We start from the raw sequence: 20,400 nt of genomic DNA, 5'->3' as shown, positions 1-20,400 counted from the left end.
GCCAAGATTAGTCCTGATCGATGTGCCGTACTGATCTGCAGCTATAGGAAGCATGTGGTTGAAGTTTTTGCTGCCAAAGCGGGGTGCCACAAAATATTAAATGTAATGGTTCACTTACTTATTTTTCCCCTTCCTGTCAATGTTTGCATACTATCCTCATTAAAATATGAAAACTTATAAATGTTTGGGTGGTTTTAGTTAAAGCAGACAGTTTTTTTCATCTGTGTGATTTTGACAAAGATCAGATCACATTTGATGATTTTATGCTGAAATGTAAGAAATTGCGAAAGGTTCAGTTACTTTTTCATACGACTATACACAGTACAGTATGGCATGAGCCGTTTGAGTACTCCCCCCCACTCACACACACACACACACACACACACACACACACACACACACACACACACACACTCACTTAATACATGAGTCCTCTAAATACGTCATGCCACGTGTCACAAGAAGGCACGTCAATTTGTTTACATTTATTTTTACTCTATGTGTCTTAGACAAACGTACTTCAAACTAGAAACTGCAATTTCTGGAGAAATTACTCTTGGTCTTTCCTGTGTGGCTTTACAGATCTTAGCCCTGCCAGGGCTATCAATGGAATGGACAAACATGCTCGTCAATGGCATTAAACAAATTAAATGCCATTAGAAATGAATGGGAAATTTGGACGTCCATGGCCGTCAATGGCAGCACCCTTCATAAGCGTCTATGGTATCGGGGAAGTTTGGGGGACACGTCCTATTGATATCTGGTCATTTCCTGTTGATTTGGGGACATTTTTCTTTTTCCATTGAAAATGACTGGGAAAAAATTTGGACGTCCATGGCCGTCAATGGCATCGACTTACATAGGTGTCAATGGAATCCAAGTATATCGGCATCTACTTCAAATCAATGATGTAGTAACAACACTAATGGAACAGGAAGTTACAATCACACTAATGCCAAAATAAAGCTAAAAAACAACGTTTTCAAGCTTGTCATTCAGAAATTTCGTACTGATATTACAGTAAAAGAGCAAAGTGTCCCACGCGTGTTTAATTAGGACTTGTTTCTCCCCATTAGTTTCATGCCAACTGTAGAATTGAGGGGTATTTTCAGTTCTAGTCAAAAAGAAAATCTGCGGTGTTTATGAAGGGCGTGGCCGCGTGACGCGTTTCGTTGCTCTCGTCCACGCGCTTTTTGCGAGCGCCTAAAAGTTCCACGCAGCACAAACACGAAGGCACGCTTCATCCGACCGCGTTTCCGGGTTGCGTCTTTATCTGCTTTTCGGATTCTGACGTCGCCATGGTGACACTTGACAGCTACGGGCTGTAAGTTCCCACGGTAGTATCCGACAGTGAACACACGCACGCACACGCGGAGGGATCCGTCGCGCGCGAGCACCTGAGTGATTACATCCGTGTGTATGTGACAGTGTCCAATTGTGAGCTCAGCCTCCACAAAGACTCAAACACACCGGACACGGACGTATTTCTCTCGCTTGTTTTTTTTTTGGTTTTGTTTCTTAAAGTCAAAATGGAAGCAAAAAGAGCGTTTGGAAGTCGTTTCCAGTCGCCGAGGTGTCTGGCGGCGGCGGCGCCCGCTGGGAAGTCCAAGTTAACCCACCCGGGAAAGGCGATCCTTGCAGGTACGTCTGGCTCATTTTCAAAAGTATGTATCATACAGCGAGACAACACGTCACGTATGCTCACTTTGACAAACTGTGTAGGCTGTTTGAATCCGAGATTAGCAAGTTTGCTCACTAGTTGCTCTTTGTGCCCTTTTTCGACGTTGATGTGTTCTTTGATGTGGCGGTGTGTGTTTTTAACGTTACAATAAATGTCGTAACTATATTATTAACCCCATCAGGGACAGTTGTCACTACAGTGCACAGCTATTCTAAAGTTGAACCTTAAGACCTTTAATGACTGTTTTAGTCATTAAACCTTTCAAGCACCAATTATTATTATTTATTTTAAAAAAAATCAGTTTTCTTTTTACTTTCATATAGGACAGAGGTCTCAAACTTGTGGCCCACGGGACAGTATTTCGTGGCCCCCATTTGATATCCAGTTTAAGTACCGTATTGGCCCGAATATAAGACGGTGTTTTTTGCATTGAAATAAGACTGAAAAAGCGGGGGTCGTCTTATATTCGCGGTCTAGACATTATACCCATTCACGACGCTAGATGGCGCCAGATATCATTGAAGCGATGTTTTGTCATGACAGATCTCAGCTCCTCTCAAGTTTAACCAGTATGCATTATTTTATTGCAATGTTTTTCCTTATTCAGATTTGTTTCAAGACTACAGTTACAGTTATACTTCACTTTGATGGTTAATGCAGTTATTGCAATTTTATTGTTTTATCACAATAAATTGGTTTACATTTCAAAAACCAGAAGCCGTTCATTTACGAAGGTGATTGCACTTTAGTTTACATATTTAAATGTTCAGATATTAAGATTTGAATGAGGCAAAATAACATGCTTTTTCTCTCGAATGTATTGTTATAATCATTTGTTTCAGTTGTACTGTAATTGTTTTCTGTATGAAAGATTAATGTGGTGTTCAAAAAGTCTTTTTTCAAACGTGAATCTTGAAAATGAGGGGGTCGTCTTATAATCAGGGCCGTTTTATATTCGGGCCAATACGGTATTTAGTGTTGCCCGCACGCAGAGGTGAGTAGAGTTGCCAAAAATTTTACTCAAGTAAGAGTAGTGTTACTTCAAAATGATATTACTCAATTAAAAGAAAAATCACTCGTCCCAAAAATGTACTCAAGTACAAGTAACATTATGAGTAAGTGCTTAAGATTTTTTTTTTTTAAAACAATGGTATTTTTTTCTGAGCACAAAGGTATTTATATGGACTATTGTTATAATGATACTGTACAATAACCCATTACATAACCACATTAAGCCGAAGAAATACCCCCCCCCCCAAAAAAAAAAAAAAAATCATTGAATTCTGCCAAGAGAAAATAAATAAATAAATAAATAAATAAATAAATAAATAAATAAATGTAGCATTATTCGTCCAGAGAGCATGACTGCCTTCTGGTGGAGAAAATAGTTCAGAGTTTGAATAGTGAAGCCTTACTTCATAATTACTATCTTGAATTAAAAGGATCATATCTCCGGTTTTCCGTGGTCAATTGGTGCCAAATGAAAACTGGGAGAGAGGTTAAAATCTGCGCTTTTGAGTCATGCTCAGGGCAGCGCTCTTTATGAAATACTTTATATTTTATGAATATTTTCATATTTTTTGCTTTAAAGACACCACATGACTGAACAGGCTGGCGTGAAGATAGAACGGCAAGCTTGTGTCTGAATGGTATAATGGAGTCATGTGATTATTGTTGCGACGTCTCATTGGTGAAATAGGTAGAGCTACCCCGGTAATACACCGGGTGTCTCTACTCTTAGCATCGCTGGCAAAATAAATAAATAAATAAATTAATTAAATAAATCTAATGTGTTGAATAAAGAGGAAAAATGTAACGGCTCCTGTGTAGCCAAAAGTAGTGGAGTAAGAGTAGCATTTTTTCTTCACAAATATACTCAAGTAAAAGTAAAATGTATAGCTTAGTAAAAGTACCCTTAGAAGTATATTTTTCTCAAAAAGTTACTCAAGTAAATGTAACGGACATGTAATGCGTTACTACCCACCTCTGCAGGAATTTTACGTTGAATTTAAATACTGTGTATTTATAATATAATTTTGAATATAGTGAATGAATTGATTAAAGGATTGATTTGGGGGGAAAACTAACTATTTAAGTAGTTATAAATAAAGAATTTAAAGAAAAACGCAAATAAAAAATACCACGAGTAATGAATATATAAATTATTTTAAATAAAATAGAGTATATTTGAAAAAAAAAAAAACATTTGAAACTTCAAAAAATAAGTTTAAGCAATTTGCAATACATTAAAAAAGAAGAATAAAGATAAATTAAATGTGGCCAGTGTGTATTTTGCTCTGGATTCATTTTCCTGTTTTGTTTTATAAATCTCTTGTGACCTCAGATAATTTAAGCGTTTAGCTGCCATTGACGGCAATAGATCCATTTCAACAGTTAAAATAAATTGGACGTCTATTGCCCTCAATAGGTGTTTTCAATATTATGTTCCCTCTTTTACCACCTACCACAACATATTGTCTGTGACCTGGGCTGGCAGTGAATTGTTTAATCTAATGATAACTTAAAAAAAAAGAAGAAGTCCACTGTAGTGACAACTGTCTCTGAAAGGGTTAACACATCGTCTGTGACCTGGGCTAGCAGTGAAATAGTTAATCTAATGATAACTTTTTAAAACAGTCCACTATGGCTCTGAAAGGGTTATTTTTAAACCATTATTCAATTTTTCGTATAATAATTAATACATTTATAAATTAATACAATGTTAATGAAAGCTAAATTATTGAAATCATAATAAATAAAAACAGAAATACACTCTGGTAATGGCCCTAAGTAACACTCTTAACTATTTTCCCCCCATAGCATTTAACATTACATTGACGGGAATAGATGTCAAATTCATTATCATTAAAAATGTATTGGACGTCTAGCACGGTCAATAGTAGCCAATGAGTTACGAAATTTTTTCAGAAGCAAAATTGTTGCCGGCAGTATTGTTCTGACAAGAAATGCAGAAATAATATTTGCTTTCCGCATAACCTGTAAACAAGCTTGTCAAACAAGCATTATAACAGTGCATTTATAATATCATCCTTCTGCTGCAAAGAAACCGATGTGAAGTGACGGTGCCTTGAATTTTGCAAAATGTACTGTGACAACAATGTTGTGATGAAGATCTGAAGTGCCTTTGTATCACAAAAAGAATTTCATATCTTAATACAATAAAAAATGGTCAAGGGATGCTTTTAGTTGGAGATACTACTAAGCACTCATATCTCAAGGTATCACTGTATTTACTGCTACCGGTGTGCAAAACTGCGAGATTTGGTCTCGATTTGATTCAGGGTTAAGATCGAGTCAGCATTGCTGAGTTCAATACAAATTTGGGATGTCCCCGATCCGAAAACATGATCGGAAATCGGGCCTGATCAAGTCATTTTTAGAAGATCAGAATCAGGTGGAAAAGAGTGTTTTTGAAATGTTTTTTTTTTTTTTTTCATTTTTAAGTTATAATTCATTGGCTGCCACTGACGATTGGATATGACGTCTATCGCCATCAATGGCAGTAAAACATGATCACTCAATTCCAGCCTTCCCAATTCAAATAAATTTAACATCAATCGCTATCAATGGCAGTGAATGAATGAGTTAATAGCTACAAGCAGCAAAATAATCTAGAAGTATAAGGATTAGGGTTGTCCTCAATCCAATCACGAGATCAAAAATCGAGTCCCAGCACGTCATTTTTAGAAGACTGCAATTGGGTGAAAAGATTAGGTTTTTAATTTTTTTAAAGTGCTAAGAAGCAACAAAATAAGGTATACAAGGATACCGTTAAAAGAAACAAATATAATGTATGTTTTTTTTTTTTTTTTTTTTACTGCGCAACATTTTTCAAAGATCGAATCAGGTGAAAAACATAATTTATTAGGAATTTTTTAGTAGCTACAAGGCAATAAAATAATCAAGATGGACAAGAATATTCTCAAAAGAAACAGACATTAAAATGTTTTGTAATAAATAAATAAATAAATAAATAAATAAATAAATAAATAAATAAATAAATAAATAAATAAATTCATTCATTCATTCACTCATTTTCCAAGCTGCTTATCCTCACGAGGGTCATAAATAAATAAATTGCAGAGGTATAGGATTCGTATTCGGTATCGGCTAAGAATGTAACGGTACATGTATTTGTATTGAACAGTTTCAGTACGTGGTGCTCGGTTCAGAACAGAGGCGTACCGAACGAGTTTCTGACGTAATGTAACCCTTACTTTTCGAGGCTGTGAGTCGATCGGGGGACAGTTTCTTTGTGTAGATTATATTTACTCCGTCTTCTCTGCTATAATGAGGACCAACACGGTACGACAGTATAACCCAGAAACGTCAACGGCGCGACAACGTGGCCGCCTCGAGAACGCAGTGAAACGCGGGCGTTAAAGTCAATCAGCCAATGCACACCAGTCGCAGTGCGGCCGCGTGCAAGACGCGTCCCAGAAGCGGCTCAACACGACGCACGTGAAAGAACGGCAGAGTCTATTATTTGACGCGAGACGCGACCCTCCTGCGTCAATACTAATACCAGTAGGATCGGGCAGACCAGAAGTCACTCGTGTAAAAATACGGTGGATCTGATCAATTTTTAAACTAATATGCAATCGTAACCCACTTTTTGAGTCCATCAGATCTCTTGAGTGGTAGATCGGGGCACAGTTGACTTGTCTTTGTTGATTTACTGCTGTCTTCTCTTCTATAATAATAACCAACACGGCCCCGTGTTCAATACAAAACCCTCCTACCACAACAAAACAAGTAGGAACTAATATTCACATAGGAACTAAAGTTATACAACATAAAATATACAATATAAATGAATACTACATCACATTTGTAAAATATAAACACTTAATAAAATAAATAATAGCCCATTTAAATAAAATAAATTGAAATGAGCTAAAACACCTGTAATTAAATAATAAGAATAATACATAAATCCTGCTTACACAATTAAATTTATCAATTTCTGTGTGGCTCTTTAACTTGAGAAAATCCACCAATAAAGCTTTTGAAAACTGTTCACAAGAAAAAAAAAATGATTCAATGAGGCATTTCATTTGTAAAATACATGTTGAAATCTTCATTGGGATTGCTTTTCATTGGGATTGCTTTTCTCTTTAGCACAGGACTTCTTTTTTCTTCATTCTTTCAGAAAGAAAGCTGACCAATACACAGGGTCTGAAAGGCAAATTGTTGTTGGATTAGCTTTAAATACCTGCTACTTTTTGAGCAGAATTCTAGCTTTGTATAGGCTAATGTTCCTTTTGTTGAAAGCACAAAGGTGTGTTATAAACAACTAGCACATTTATATTTTGCATTTTGTTTTCTTACTGTACCGAAAATGAACCGAACCATGACCTCAAAACCGAGGTACGTACCGAACCGAGATTTTTGTGTACCGTTACACCCCTAGTATCGGCAGATTCTTAAAATCTGGTTACTTGTACTCAAACTCGTACTCAAAATCAACTCTAATACAAATATATATTTTGATTAATTTACTTTTAACACAAACAAAAAACCCTTACAGGTTAAAGGCCTGCATAACTCAGTGCGTTTTTTTTAGATGGCCTTATCATTTTACCTGCCATAGCATCTGATTTGATTACATATCCATCTAAGCCAAGGCACTCTGATGCTTAATTCTGTTACGGAGGAGTGATTTATGAAGACAGGCAAGTCATTGGACAAGGTGGCAGTTAGCATAAGAAATGTTGTTTTCTATTTTTCACAATGTCTCGATGTGGAAGGGATATGGACAGATCATGTTGTCATTGCTATTAATATATGTTGAATGCTTACATTTAAGTTGTATGCATTACTGTATATTACCTGGGATGCACTCCTTGTTGTCATCGTTATTCCTGTGACCGCCTGCCGTGTTGTTGATCAGTGTGCAGCAGCACTTTCAGCTGATTGTAGGAGCTCCTTCAGTGGGGTTTCTATCTGGTAGAACAGGCTGCAGTTGATTTTAGAGATGTGCGTGTATGTGTGTGTGAGTACTGTACTGTAAGTACATTGGTACTTCAATCCACGAAATTAATTCCGGAGTGGCTTCAGTACCATGATTTTTGTTGGTATAATGAATCGCGTTTTACATGCAAATTGCGTAATTCGTTCCAAGCTCAATAAAACGTCACATTAAATTTTATAATAAGGGTAAAACTAGATTGAAAAAAGAGCCAAATACATTGGAATCATTCAATATACCTTTTGATTTATACATGTAATGAAGTAGATAATGGATCATAATACATAAAAAAAGGGAACTTTAACTTGAGGCGATGTCCAAAGGTTTAAGTGATACCAATGTAGCGAACGGTGCTTGGTGTAAAAACACTGTTCGTGAGACAAAAATGAAAGGTGACTTGTGCTTTTTTGTCGAAGACGTCAGCCCTCTTTTTTTTCCCGTCGCCACAAAAACAATGTTCAACACTTCCCTCTTGTCATCCCACTGCGACACCCAAATTGAAACGTAACACTGCCACCCTCCCAGTTCAAATGGATTGGACGTCTACTAGTGATAAACTCATTCCAATTCACAGCAGAAGCTTGTTTTTCTGTTTATTAGTTCTTTGTAGAATATCCTAGAATGATTTCCTGACCAATGTATCGATAATCGTTGTATAGCCATATCGTCAGATCCTCGTTATCGCGAGTTTTGTATCGCAAATCGTATCGTATTGTGAGGTACCAAGAGGTTCCCACTCCTAGTATTTAAGATCTTTTGTATGCTGAATATTTTTTTTCGTAATACAAAGTCAAAAAATGCTTTGAAAAAAATTCCTAAAATAAATTTTTTCATGTACCAAAACCTTATCCTTATCCTAACCGTATCTTGTGGTGCCACTCTATTTTAGCTTGTCCTTGGTCTGGAAAAAGCTAAATTAAAATGGATCTCTGTTATTCTATATGTTCTCTGTTAAAGGTTCTTTTCTTATACAGTGAGGCAAATAGGTATTCCCACTTGAAAATATTAGAGAGGCCTGTAATTGTCAACATGGGTAAACCTCAACCATGAGAGACAAAATGTGGAAACCCCCCCAGAAAATCACATTGTTTGATTTTTAAAGAATTTATTTGCAAATCATGGTGGAAAATAAGTATTTGGTCAATACGAATAGTTCATCTCAATACTTTGTTATGTATCCTTTGCTGGCAATAATGGAGGCCAAACGTTTTCTGTAACTCTTCACAAGCTTTTCACACACTGTTGCTGGTATTTTGGCCCATTCCTCCATGCAAATCTCCTCTAGAGCAGTGATGTTTTGGGGCTGTCGTTGGGCACAACGGACTTTCAACTCCCTCCACAGATTTTCTATGGGGTTGAGATCTGGAGACTGGCTAGGCCACTGCAGGACCTTGGAATGCTTCTTACGAAGCCACTCCTTTGTTGCCCTGGCTGTGTGTTTGGGATCATTGTCATGCTGAAAGACCCAGCCACGTCTCATCTTCAATGCCCTTGCTGATGGAAGAAGATTTTCACTCAAAATCTCTCGATACATGGCCCCATTCATAATTTCCTTTACACAGATCAGTCGTCCTGGTCCCTTTGGAGAAAAGCAGCCCCAAAGCATGATGCTTCCACCCCCATGCTTCACATTGGGTATGGTATTGTTCGGATGCAATTCAGTATTCTTTTTCCTCCAAACACGAGAACCTGTGTTTCTACCAAAAAGTTCTATTTTGGTTTCATCTGGCCATAACACATTCTCCCAGTCCTCTTCTGGATCATCCAAATGCTCTCTAGTGAACCGCAGACGGGCCTGGACGTGTACTTTCTTCAGCTGGGGGACACGTCTGGCAGTGCAGGATTTGAGTCCCTGGGGGCGCACTGTGTTACTGATAGTAGCCTTTGTTACTGTGGTCCCAGCTCTCTGTAGGTCATTCACTAGGTCCCCCCGTGTGGTTCTGGGATTTTTTTTCTCACCGTTCTTGTTATCATTTTGACGCCACGGGGTGAGATCTTGCATGGAGCCCCAGATCGAGGGAGATTATCAGTGGTCTTGTATGTCTTTCATTGTCTAATAATTGCTCCCACGGTTGATTTCTTTACACCAAGCATTTTACCTATTGCAGATTCAGTCTTCCCAGCCTGGTGCAGGTCTACAATTTTGTCTCTGGTGTCGTTCGACAGCTCTTTGGTCTTGGCCATAGAGGAGTTTGGAGTGTGACTGACTGAGGTTGTGGACAGGTGTCTTTTATACCGATAATGAGTTAAAACAGGTGCCATTAATACAGGTAATGAGTGGAGCCTCGTTAGACCTCATTAGAAGACGTTAGACCTCTTTGACAGCCAGAAATCTTGCTTTTTTGTAGGTGACCAAATACTTATTTTCCACCATGATTTGCAAATAAATTCTTTAAAAATCAAACAATGTGATTTTTTTTTTTCCCCCCACATTCTGTCTCTCATTGTTGAGGTTTACCCATGTTGACAATTACAGGCCTCTCTAATCTTTTCAAGTAGGGGAACTTGCACAATTGGTGGTTGACTAGATACTTATTTGCCCCACTGTATGTAATATTATTCTCTATTGACACACTTTTGGCTTTCTATTGCCTCTGTTGCTCAATGCATTTCTTTGAGTGGCTCTGTAGAGAATCTGTCCCCTCCCCCGTCAGCCCTCAGCAGTCTGATTGACTGGCTCGGGTCCCGCTTTGCCCCCTTTTCCTCCCTCTTGCTGAAGCTCCTTTCCAGCCTGTCCGTCCTGTTTTGCAACGACAGCAGCGTTGTACTGTCGCAACTCCTCCGGGCCTCCCTGCTCGAGTTATCGAGCCAAAACCCAATTTAGGCTGAGAATGATGGCGCATCTCCTCTCTTATGATGCCGGTGCTTGAGTTTTAATTCACGATGGTGAACGTTGTGTCTGCGCGGAGGGAGAAAACTCTCAAGTTTGTGCCTGAGGGCTCCCGAGTAGACAAAGCAAGAAGTAGAAGGTCAAAGCTTAATGCACTTCAGCCCACATCCATAGACAGTGAGTGGCACACCATTCCCGATGCTTGCTCTGCTCTCATTGGTTGTTTCAGCTCTACTAACAGTGGTGGTTGAAGTTAGGACACGAAACAAGGGCGTCTTTTAGGCCTGAGGGCAGAGAGTGAAAGACCAAAATGGATCCCTTAATTTGTTGTTCCATTTGTGGTTTTTCTATGACTGATGGAAAGAATGTCCACTGTAGCTTGTATTTTTTTCAGTAGATTTTGATGTCAAGCGTGCTAGATTTTGTGGAAATTACACATTTCTTCCATTCTTTTCTTTTTTTTTTCACCCTCGGGCAGCCAGCGAGCCTCCCGAGTGCTTGTCTCCTCTCAGGCTCAGAGGGCCTGTCAAAGCTTTCTCCCCAGTACTTGTCGTCTGACACACACACACACATACACACACTCACACACCTCCAGCTCAACCAGCTTGTCATTGTTTTCAATGGAAGTGACTCAGCTTGGTTTTTTGTTCACTTTTTCCATTTTGTTTGGTCATAAGTTATACTGTATTATTGACTGCAACTGCAACAAATTACTGCTTTCAAATGTCTTTCAAAGCCATTTGCTTCAAGAGTTCAATCTGTAGCAGAATTATAAAACAATTTTAAAACTTTCTTTGACAACTTTCATTGATTTAAAAAAAATAGCATTTTTATTTTAGAGATCTTTAGGCTTGCTTTTGAGGAAATAGCTCTTTTAAATGATTTATGAAATCAAAACTTCATTTAAATTATTTATCTTTTAACAGTAAAATAGTAATTGTAATTGTTCTTGAACAATACAATCGTTGTTCTTAAAAGAACAAAACTTCATTTTGGCAATAATTTGTTGTTTCGTTAACTCATTGGCTGCCTTTGACGGAGATAGATGTCCAATCCATTTGAACTTTAAGGTCTGACAGCCTCCAAAACACAGTATTCTGAAAAATACTGCGATTATGAAATAGGAATTAAATAGATTTATGAATAGCCGTTTATATGGTTGTGCCCAAAGATTGGTTGGCAAACAATTCAGGGTGCACCCCGCCGTAGTTAGCTGGGATAGGCTCTAGCACCCCTGCAATCTTCATGAGCATAAGCAATAAGATGAATAAATGACTTGAAGAAGAAGAATTAAGTTGAAGAATTAATCAATCTTAGCAGGCCTCCGCATTGGGCAACATTATCCTCTGCTGAGCATCGCACCTAACCTCACATTGCAATTCGAATGTCTCATGATCAAACCTGGACAACAAGCTAAATGCTGTGTGTTGATGAGATAATGTTTTGAGCCTGAACTTGCTAACATATTGTACAAAGAATCTTGTCATCAACCTTTGGTTTTGTTAGTTATCGAAGCATATACATAGAGTCCCCTAACCTGTTTTTCAGGTCCGGTCATTTGAAGCTTGCCGATTCAAAGCAAGAGTAAATGTTAGGAATGTCCCTGATCGGATCACGTGATCAGAAACTGGGCCTGATCCCGTCATTTTCAGAAGGTTGGAACAGTTGTTTTTTTTTTTTTTTTGGTAATTATTTAATCATTTATTTTTAAGTATTAACTTATTGGCTGTAAATGACAGCATTAGACATCCAGTCCCTTTTGACTGGGAAATGGATTGGATGTTGAATGCCGTCAACGGCAGTGAAACATGATCACACTATGTCAGCCTTCCCATTTGAAATCAATTTAATGTCTTCCACCGCTGTTAATGAGTTAAGGGCTACAAGCAGCAAAATAATCCAGAGGTATTGCAAAAAGTATAGCCATACAGTGGGGCAAAAAAGTATTTAGTCAACCACCAATTGTGCAAGTTCTCCTACTTGAAAAGATTAGAGAGGACTGTAATTGTCAACATGGGTAAACCTCAACCATGAGAGACAGAATGTGGAAAAAAAAACAGAAAATCACATTGTTTGATTTTTAAGGATTTATTTCCAAATTAGAGTAGAAAATAAGTATTTGGTTACCTACAAGCAAGAAAGATTTCTGGATGTCAAAGAGGTCTAACTTCTTCTAACAAGGTCTAACGAGGCTCCACTCGTTACCTGTATTAATGGCACCTGTTTTAACTCATTATCGGTATAAAAGACACTTGTCCACAATCTCAGTCAGTCACACTCCAAACTCCACTATGGCCAAGACCAAAGAGCTGTCGAAGGACACCAGAGACAAAATTGTAGATCTGCAATCAGTAAAATGCTTGGTGTATAGAAATCAACTGTGGGAGCAATTATTAGAAAATGGAAGACAAACAAGACAAGATAATCTCCCTCGATCTGAGGATCCATGCAAGATGTCACCCCGTGGCGTCAAAATGATAACAAGAACAGTGAGCATAAATCCCAGAACCACACGGGGGACATAGTGAATGACCTACAGAGAGCTGGAACCACAGTAACAAAGGCTACTATCAGTAAGTCAATGCGCCGCCAGGGACTCAAATCCTGCACTCCAAGACGTGTCCCCCTACTGAAGAAAATACACGTCCAGGCCCGTTTGCGGATCGCTAGAGAGCATCTGGATGATCCAGAAGAGGACTGGGAGAATATGTTATGGTCAGATGAATCCAAAATAGAACTTTTTGGTAGAAACACAGGTTCTCGGGAGGAGAAAGAATACTGAATTGCATCCGAAGAACACCATACCCACTGTGAAGCATGGGGGTGGAAACATCATGCTTTGGGGCTGTTTTTCCACATAGGGACCAAGATGACTGATCTGTGTAAAGGAAAGAATGAATGAAGCCATGTATTGAGAGATTTTGAGTGAAAATCTCCTTCCATCAGCAAGGGCATTGAAGATGAGACGTGGCTGGGTCTTTCAGCATGACAATGATCCCAAACACACAGCCAGGGCAACAAAGGAGTGGCTTCGTAAGAAGCATTCCAAGGTCCTGCAGTGGCCTAGCCAGTCTCCAGATCTCAACCCCATAGAAAATCTGTGGAGGGAGTTGAAAGTCCGTGTTGCCCAACGACAACCCCAAAACATCACTGCTCTGGAGGAGATCTGCTTGGAGGAATGGGCCAAAATACCAGCAACAATGTGTGAAAAGCTTGTGAAGAGTTACAGAAAACATTTGGCCTCCGTTGTTGCCAACAAAGGGTACATAACAAAGTATTGAGATGAACTTTTGGTATTGACTAAATACTTATTTTCCACCATGATTTGCAAAAATTCTTTAAAAATCAAACAATGTGATTTTGTTTTTTTCCCACATTCCTTCTCTCATGGTTGAGGTATACCCATGTTGACAATTACAGGCCTCTCTGATATTTTCAAGTGGGAGAACTTGCACAATTAGTGGTTGACTAAACACTTATTTGCCCCACTGTATATACTAGCGGTGGGATGATACACCTAATGTCACGATAAGATGCACCTCAATATACCAGTGTCACGATAGGATACATTACGAAGCGATATCAACAAATTTTAAAGAATTTAAAAAAAAAAAAAAAAAAAAAAGAATAACCACGTGATTAAAACCTCGTTCCAGTTGCACCTTCAAATGCAGTACAGGCTACAGTACAAAGCAGCTGCAAAATGCAAATATTTTGCAAACAAGAGAAACCATTTAGAGCAAAACACTGTGGCAAAGCTATTATTTTTAAATAGAAATGAATAAATAATTACACTTATAGCACTTGTTGCATTTTATATATTTTAAAACGTAAAGCACATTCATATTTTGTTAAACAAAAAACAGAATTCTCAACACTGTTGGTCTCTTGGGTTTCAAGATCGCTTGAGAGCAAATGAACCTCCAAGTGCTCCATTACTTCAAGGAGGTTCAGGTGGCCATCACCGCTCAATCTCTCACTTACCTATGGAGTGACAGAAAACTGTCAACACTTTTGTTAACCCAAAATATTGCAACTCTGTGTTTGTGCTGCTGCCTTTCTTGGCCAGGAATCTCTTTTAAAAGAGATTTTTAATCTCAACGAGACTTTTTACTGATTAAACCAGGGGTCGCCAACCCAAAATGTTAAAGGAGCCATATCGGACCAAAAAAAAACAAAAACCAAATATGCCTCGAGCCGCTAAAAACTGAAGGCGTATGACGCACCATGTGACTATGTTATACGATCCCGCCTCAGATTTAACTTTGTTAAAATATTAATGAATTAGAAGAATGTTTGTGTCATGTTTGTCTGACAAAAACAAAACAAAAAAAAAAACCCAAAACCAAATATTTCCATTTTCAAACATTTTGGGAAAAGCTCCAGGGAGCCACTTAGGCAGAGCTAAAGAGCCGCATATGGCTTTAGAGCCGCAGGTTGCTGACCCCCGGGTTAAACAAAGGTCAAATAAAATAAATAAAAAATACCTCCTAGCATGCAATGTGGCACCAAGGACATAAATACCTTTCAAAGTTGATGTTCTGATTTAATTATTTCTTCAGTTACTGTTCCAGTCGTTTCAATAATCGCTAGTTATGCTATTTAGTTTGTTCTAATGTGATAATTTTAGTTCTGTTTGAAGACCGTGAGTTTGAATGATCTTTTATTTAACAACCTCCTATCACTTGTCATTGTTTGCGAAATGGGTGGCAGCCTGTTCTTCCGATCCGTCTTCATGAGCACCACAGAATGCCTGGTGGCTACTTGTAGTAAGGTTGCTGCGTCAGTAATGCATTTTGACTAAAGTGTTTGTGGATGATGCTGTTCAAATCATGTGGCAGTGTTTCTAGTTCTGTGATATTTTGTCCCAAATCTCATATATTCAGTATGTTTACACTGTATATATAGTGTTTAGATTTACGCTACTAAAAAAAAGTAATAAAAAAAGGAAAATGTCCAATGAAGGTTAAAAAAAACTCAAGAAAAATCCTAACCAAAACCAAAATATATAGCGGAAAACACTAAGGTGACTTGAAGTTTTGCTCTGAGACCCCCAATTTGGCCAAATTTCAAAATTGTCCGATATGCATGTGTGAGACATCATTGGAAAGCTTAAAATCTCAATTTTCTGGGGGAAGAAAAATTTTGAACAGGAGGGCATTTAAAAAAAAAAAAAAAAAATTTAAACAGCAAAACCCTATCTGGAAGTGAGAGCACGCGAGAGCAGAAATACATAACTTTAACGAGATATTATAGCATACTTACCTTGTTTCGACCCAAAAACTCCATATAGCATGTATCATGGAGTGTCAAGACACAGATGTGAATGACCACAGCTGTATTTTTGGGGGATTTTATGGATGAAACATGGTAATATAACAAGGGTCATGATGCAGAAATCGCAGACATCAAGGAGTGGTCGAGATTTTCATTTTCATATATTTACCCTTTTAAACTTTTTTTTTTTTTTTTCCAATTTTTCTTTGTTTGGATTGATTATTCATCATCTCAAATAACGGGGAAAATGCGACAGTAACAAAAAAAAAAAATACAATTAAGCGATAGTTATGAGGTAGATATCCATGACTTTTTTACAGACACCATTTTTTTCATTGTGACGTCATTTGTTTAAACGTTTAAAATATCCGAGTGAATACATTTTTAAAGTTGATTTTTTTCCTTTAAACTAAATATTAGACATCAATTAATGATTCTAAACTAAAAATGACAGACATTTTGAATAATAAATATAAGTACTTACCTTGTTTTTATGGCTGGGTTGAAACAAAAGCGGTTGCGCGACGTCTGTAAACAGGGGTTTCCAGGGTAAAACAGACAAATTAAAAATAGTTCAGGGGCTTCATGCGCCATGAATCTGCCATGGCAGCATATAGACATATTGTTCTGTCAAACACAACAGTTCTTTTGGCTTAAAATACAGCAGTTTATTTTAAAGAGGGGTGCAAGAGCAGAAACTGCTTTTTCAGCTTTGTCTGTGTTTGCCGCCATATATACTGTATGTATATATATAATACGTAATATTTAAACGTAATTTGTCTGCAATCTTATTTTGTGCTGTACAAATGATTTGCATTTGTAATTTTTTTATTCCGCTTAGTTGAAACCACTGCTATACCCTCCTTTCCCTCCTTAATACATTCCCGAGGTATTAGATAGGGACTATAGAGGCAGATCCTCAAAATCACAAAACCAGGTGACTCAGACTTGGACTCACATGCAAAAATATGTGATCGAGACAACCCTAGTATATTTAGATGACATTAATTTTGTCACTCATGTATAACATACAAGAACATGCGGGCTGAGCATATTGATTTTGGCAAAACAAACTAACAGTTGCACTGTGGTTCTAAGAATCTTGCAAATGTAAGAAAAGAATTATCACAGTGGACTCGTGTCATCAAGAAGAACCGGTGAGCCACGAGGGAGTGTTGCCTGCAAAAGAGAAAACCTAAAAGGCCAGATAGAGATGAATAATTCTTTTCATCTTCATCATCACCGCAAATATGACTTGTCTATTCATAGGAAGCACCTCCTCCGGCTTTTCCTTTGACCATTAATTATAAGCATGGTATCATTTTAATCCCAAGATAATTTAAAATGAGCAACTTCTGGATTAATAATGAATCTGTATTTCTGCTGGTTAATTATCTGGCACATGCACACACAAACATGCATGATGATGGCTTTGCATTATTGATTCGATTTTAATTGTATTGACTTATGGCTGTAACGCAAATGAACTGGCTGACTTAGAGTAAGCGTCATTTACTGTATCTTTTTCCAAAAGGAAGTTTGCAAGAGGACCAGATGTTTGGATACTCATTAGGATCACCCAAGGAGGCAGAATAAGATTTGGAGAGATAGTTCCTCCCCATCACCTGCTTATCATAATTATTTAATTTAATACAAGTTCCTCTGATTTCTGTTTTGTATTAAGAGAGAGGGCAGGAGTGTTTTTCCATTTTTCATCCAAACAGACCATTTCTATTCCACTGACAAGGCAGTTTTGTATCCATCTCTTTGCACCAATATCATTCCATTGTGCCATTTCCATTTCTTTCCTGCGTAATAGCAAGTGTCAAGGCTCTATGTGGATGCATTGATTTTACGACCGTGTGAGACGAGTCACCGGGGGGATGCGAATGGAGGATGGGTAGGTGCCGCGGCACAGGTTGAAGATAAAGATTAATGGCTGTTTGGCACATGTAACCCACATTCGGCCATGGCCGCAGCAATTCATTTAATGTGTGTTTGTGAGTGTAAATGTGAGGCAGGCTGAAAACGCAGACCATATGAGCCAAGCAGCCTCTGAAGATTCATCATGTGTGCCGTGCTACTATTTGTCCCTTATTTTCTTGTGTGCTCTAGAAAAGAGAACGAGGTTGATTGTTTTCTCTCGCTCGAGACGCAACGACCCGATTAGACCTCATCATCGTGACTGGTAGAAGTATGAAGATCATGTGACTTCTCTTAACCCTTCGGGGAGCTAGCTGGTCCCCAGGATTATTGGAATTACATGAGTGGTCACGAGGGTGACCATTTAGTTTGGTCAAAAGAGGAATGTGTTGATTCAGTAAGTGGCGATGAATCAAATATTGTTGTAGAAGCATAAGAAAAACAAAGTTTGATTCCAAACTACAAGGTTTATCCATACTGGAGGCTACAGGATTTTCTGACACCCGCTCCGAATATATTCCACATATCAATCCGGTAAAGATCCAGTCGAGACCTGTTCGAGACCATGAGAGGAACTTTCAAAAAATATAAGGTTGCTGAATGGATGGTGGCTGTTCTCGTCACACTCGCGAAAACAGTGTTCCTGTCAAGTAAGCGTTTAGTGACCTTCTTTGCTCCACTTTTAATAAGGAAATTCAGTGTATTTCAGACAAAATTTGGGAAATTGACCAATCTACAAAAACTGCCTTGCAATGCGCCATAGTATTTAAGGAGATAGTCGCTTCCTGGTCACATCTGCAGCTCCCGCCTCTTTCCCCTGATTGGCTTGCCATCTGAAGGCCACCACATGAAGCTACAAGATGATGTATTGCTTCACAGAAGAGCAAAAACATTGTGTCCTGTCAAGAAAAGCTTTTCATAAAGTTCTTCCCTGTTTTTTATAGGGTAAATTAAGTGTATTTCTGACAAAACTTTTGATTTTGAAATTGACCTATCTGCAAGAACCGCTTTGCACTCCGACATTCAATGAATCAGGAAGTACCGTCTTGCTTGCAAGGCTATACACTCAGGTGACTTGAAGTTCCTCTCTGAGACCCCCAATTTGGCCAAATTTCAAAATTGTCCGATATGCATGTGTGATACATCATTGGAAAGCATAAAATCTCAATTTTCTGGGGGACGAAAAATTTAGAAAAGATGTTTTTTAAAAAGCAAAGCCCTATCTGGAGGTCAGAGCCCGCGAGAGCAGAATTACAGACGCCATGACTTAAACGAGATATTATCGTATACTTGCCTTGTTTCGATCCAAAAACTCAATGTAGCATGTATCACTGAGTATGAAGACACAGCTGTGAATGGCCACAGCTGGATTTTTGGGGGATTTTATGGGTTAAACATGGTCATATAACAAGGGTCGCGATGCAGAGATCGCAGACAACAAGGAGTGGTCGAGATTTTCTTATTCATATATTTACCCTTTTAAACATGTTTTTTTTCTGTTTTTCTTTGTTTGGATCGATTATTTATCATCTATCATATTGGACAAAATGCGACAGTAACAAAAAAAAAATACAATTAAGCGATAGTTATGAGGTAGATATCCGTGAATTTTTTACAGACACCATTTTTTTCATTGTGACGTCATTTGTTTAAAAGTTTAAAGTATGCGAGTGAATAATTTAAAAAAGTTGTTCTTTCTTTTAAAACGAAATATTAGACACCAATTAATGGTTTTAAGCTAAAAATGACAGACATTTTGAATAATAAATATAAATAATTACCTTCGTTTTATAGCTGGGTTGAAACAAAAGCGGTTGCGCAACGTCTGGAAACGGGGTTTTCCAGGGTAAAACGGACAAATTAAAAATTGTTCGGGGGCTTAAAGCGCCATGAATTTGCTATGGCAGCATATAGACTATTGTTCTATCAAACACAACAGTTGTTTTGGCTTAAAATACAGCAGTTTATTTTAAAGAGGAGTGCAAGAGCAGAAACTGCTTTTTCCGTCTTGTCTGTGTTTTTCTGCCATACACTGTATATATTAGGGGTGTTAAAAATTGATTCTGAGTAGGGCTGGGCGATATGGCCTTAAGCATGTATCACGATAAATTGAGCAGATTTACCTCGATAGCGATAAATGACGATAAATTCACCTAAGCAGACTGTTATATAATTTGAATATCTGAATCAATGCATGAAATAGATTAACCGTTTCTTGTTGATTTCTTTACCAGCTTTCAATTTAATATATTTAACAATTGTACATGCAGTCTAAACATTAAGTATACAAAAATTTATTGTAAACAATAAGAATTCCAGTATGAACATTTAAAACAGCTTGTATGGCTTGAACAATGTACATTGTCAAAATCAATATGCCTGTGCAAACATGCCATTGTAACACAAATGACTTACAGCTTGAACAGTACACTTCAAAAAGACAACTTATTGTTAATGGCTGCTGTGACGTAATTACTCAACACAAGTGTTTACCGCAAGGTTTCAGGTTTTTTTCCCCCAGTGCATTTTTTAATACATACACACACACACATTAAAGCTGCATTGATCTAATGACACAGAATTAAGCACATACAGAAAAATAGCTGGGGCCATTAAACAGTTATATTATAATTTTCACTGTTAGATTGTACTTTATGCTGAATGCTTTATCATCACAAAAGCTATCAGAGAACTCAC

At 37.9% G+C, this 20,400-nt stretch overlaps 1 protein-coding gene across 1 annotated transcript in view; it reads left to right on the top strand.

Moving 5' to 3' along the window:
- The first annotated feature begins 1,205 nt into the window (after window positions 1–1,205).
- The window catches only part of si:dkey-178e17.1 (tricarboxylate transport protein B, mitochondrial), a 53,189-nt gene continuing 33,994 nt past the window's right edge, over window positions 1,206–20,400 (top strand). The window contains exon 1 of the mRNA XM_057831812.1: window positions 1,206–1,641. Coding sequence (XP_057687795.1) covers window positions 1,530–1,641 — 112 coding nt within the window. The 5' untranslated portion in view covers window positions 1,206–1,529. The remainder of the gene's footprint in view (window positions 1,642–20,400) is intronic.

Source organism: Corythoichthys intestinalis, chromosome 3 (genome assembly GCF_030265065.1).
Source record: "Corythoichthys intestinalis isolate RoL2023-P3 chromosome 3, ASM3026506v1, whole genome shotgun sequence".
Taxonomy (NCBI): domain Eukaryota; kingdom Metazoa; phylum Chordata; class Actinopteri; order Syngnathiformes; family Syngnathidae; genus Corythoichthys; species Corythoichthys intestinalis.
The sequence above is the reverse complement of the archived record's forward strand: the minus strand, read 5'-3'. Positions and strand labels throughout refer to the sequence as shown.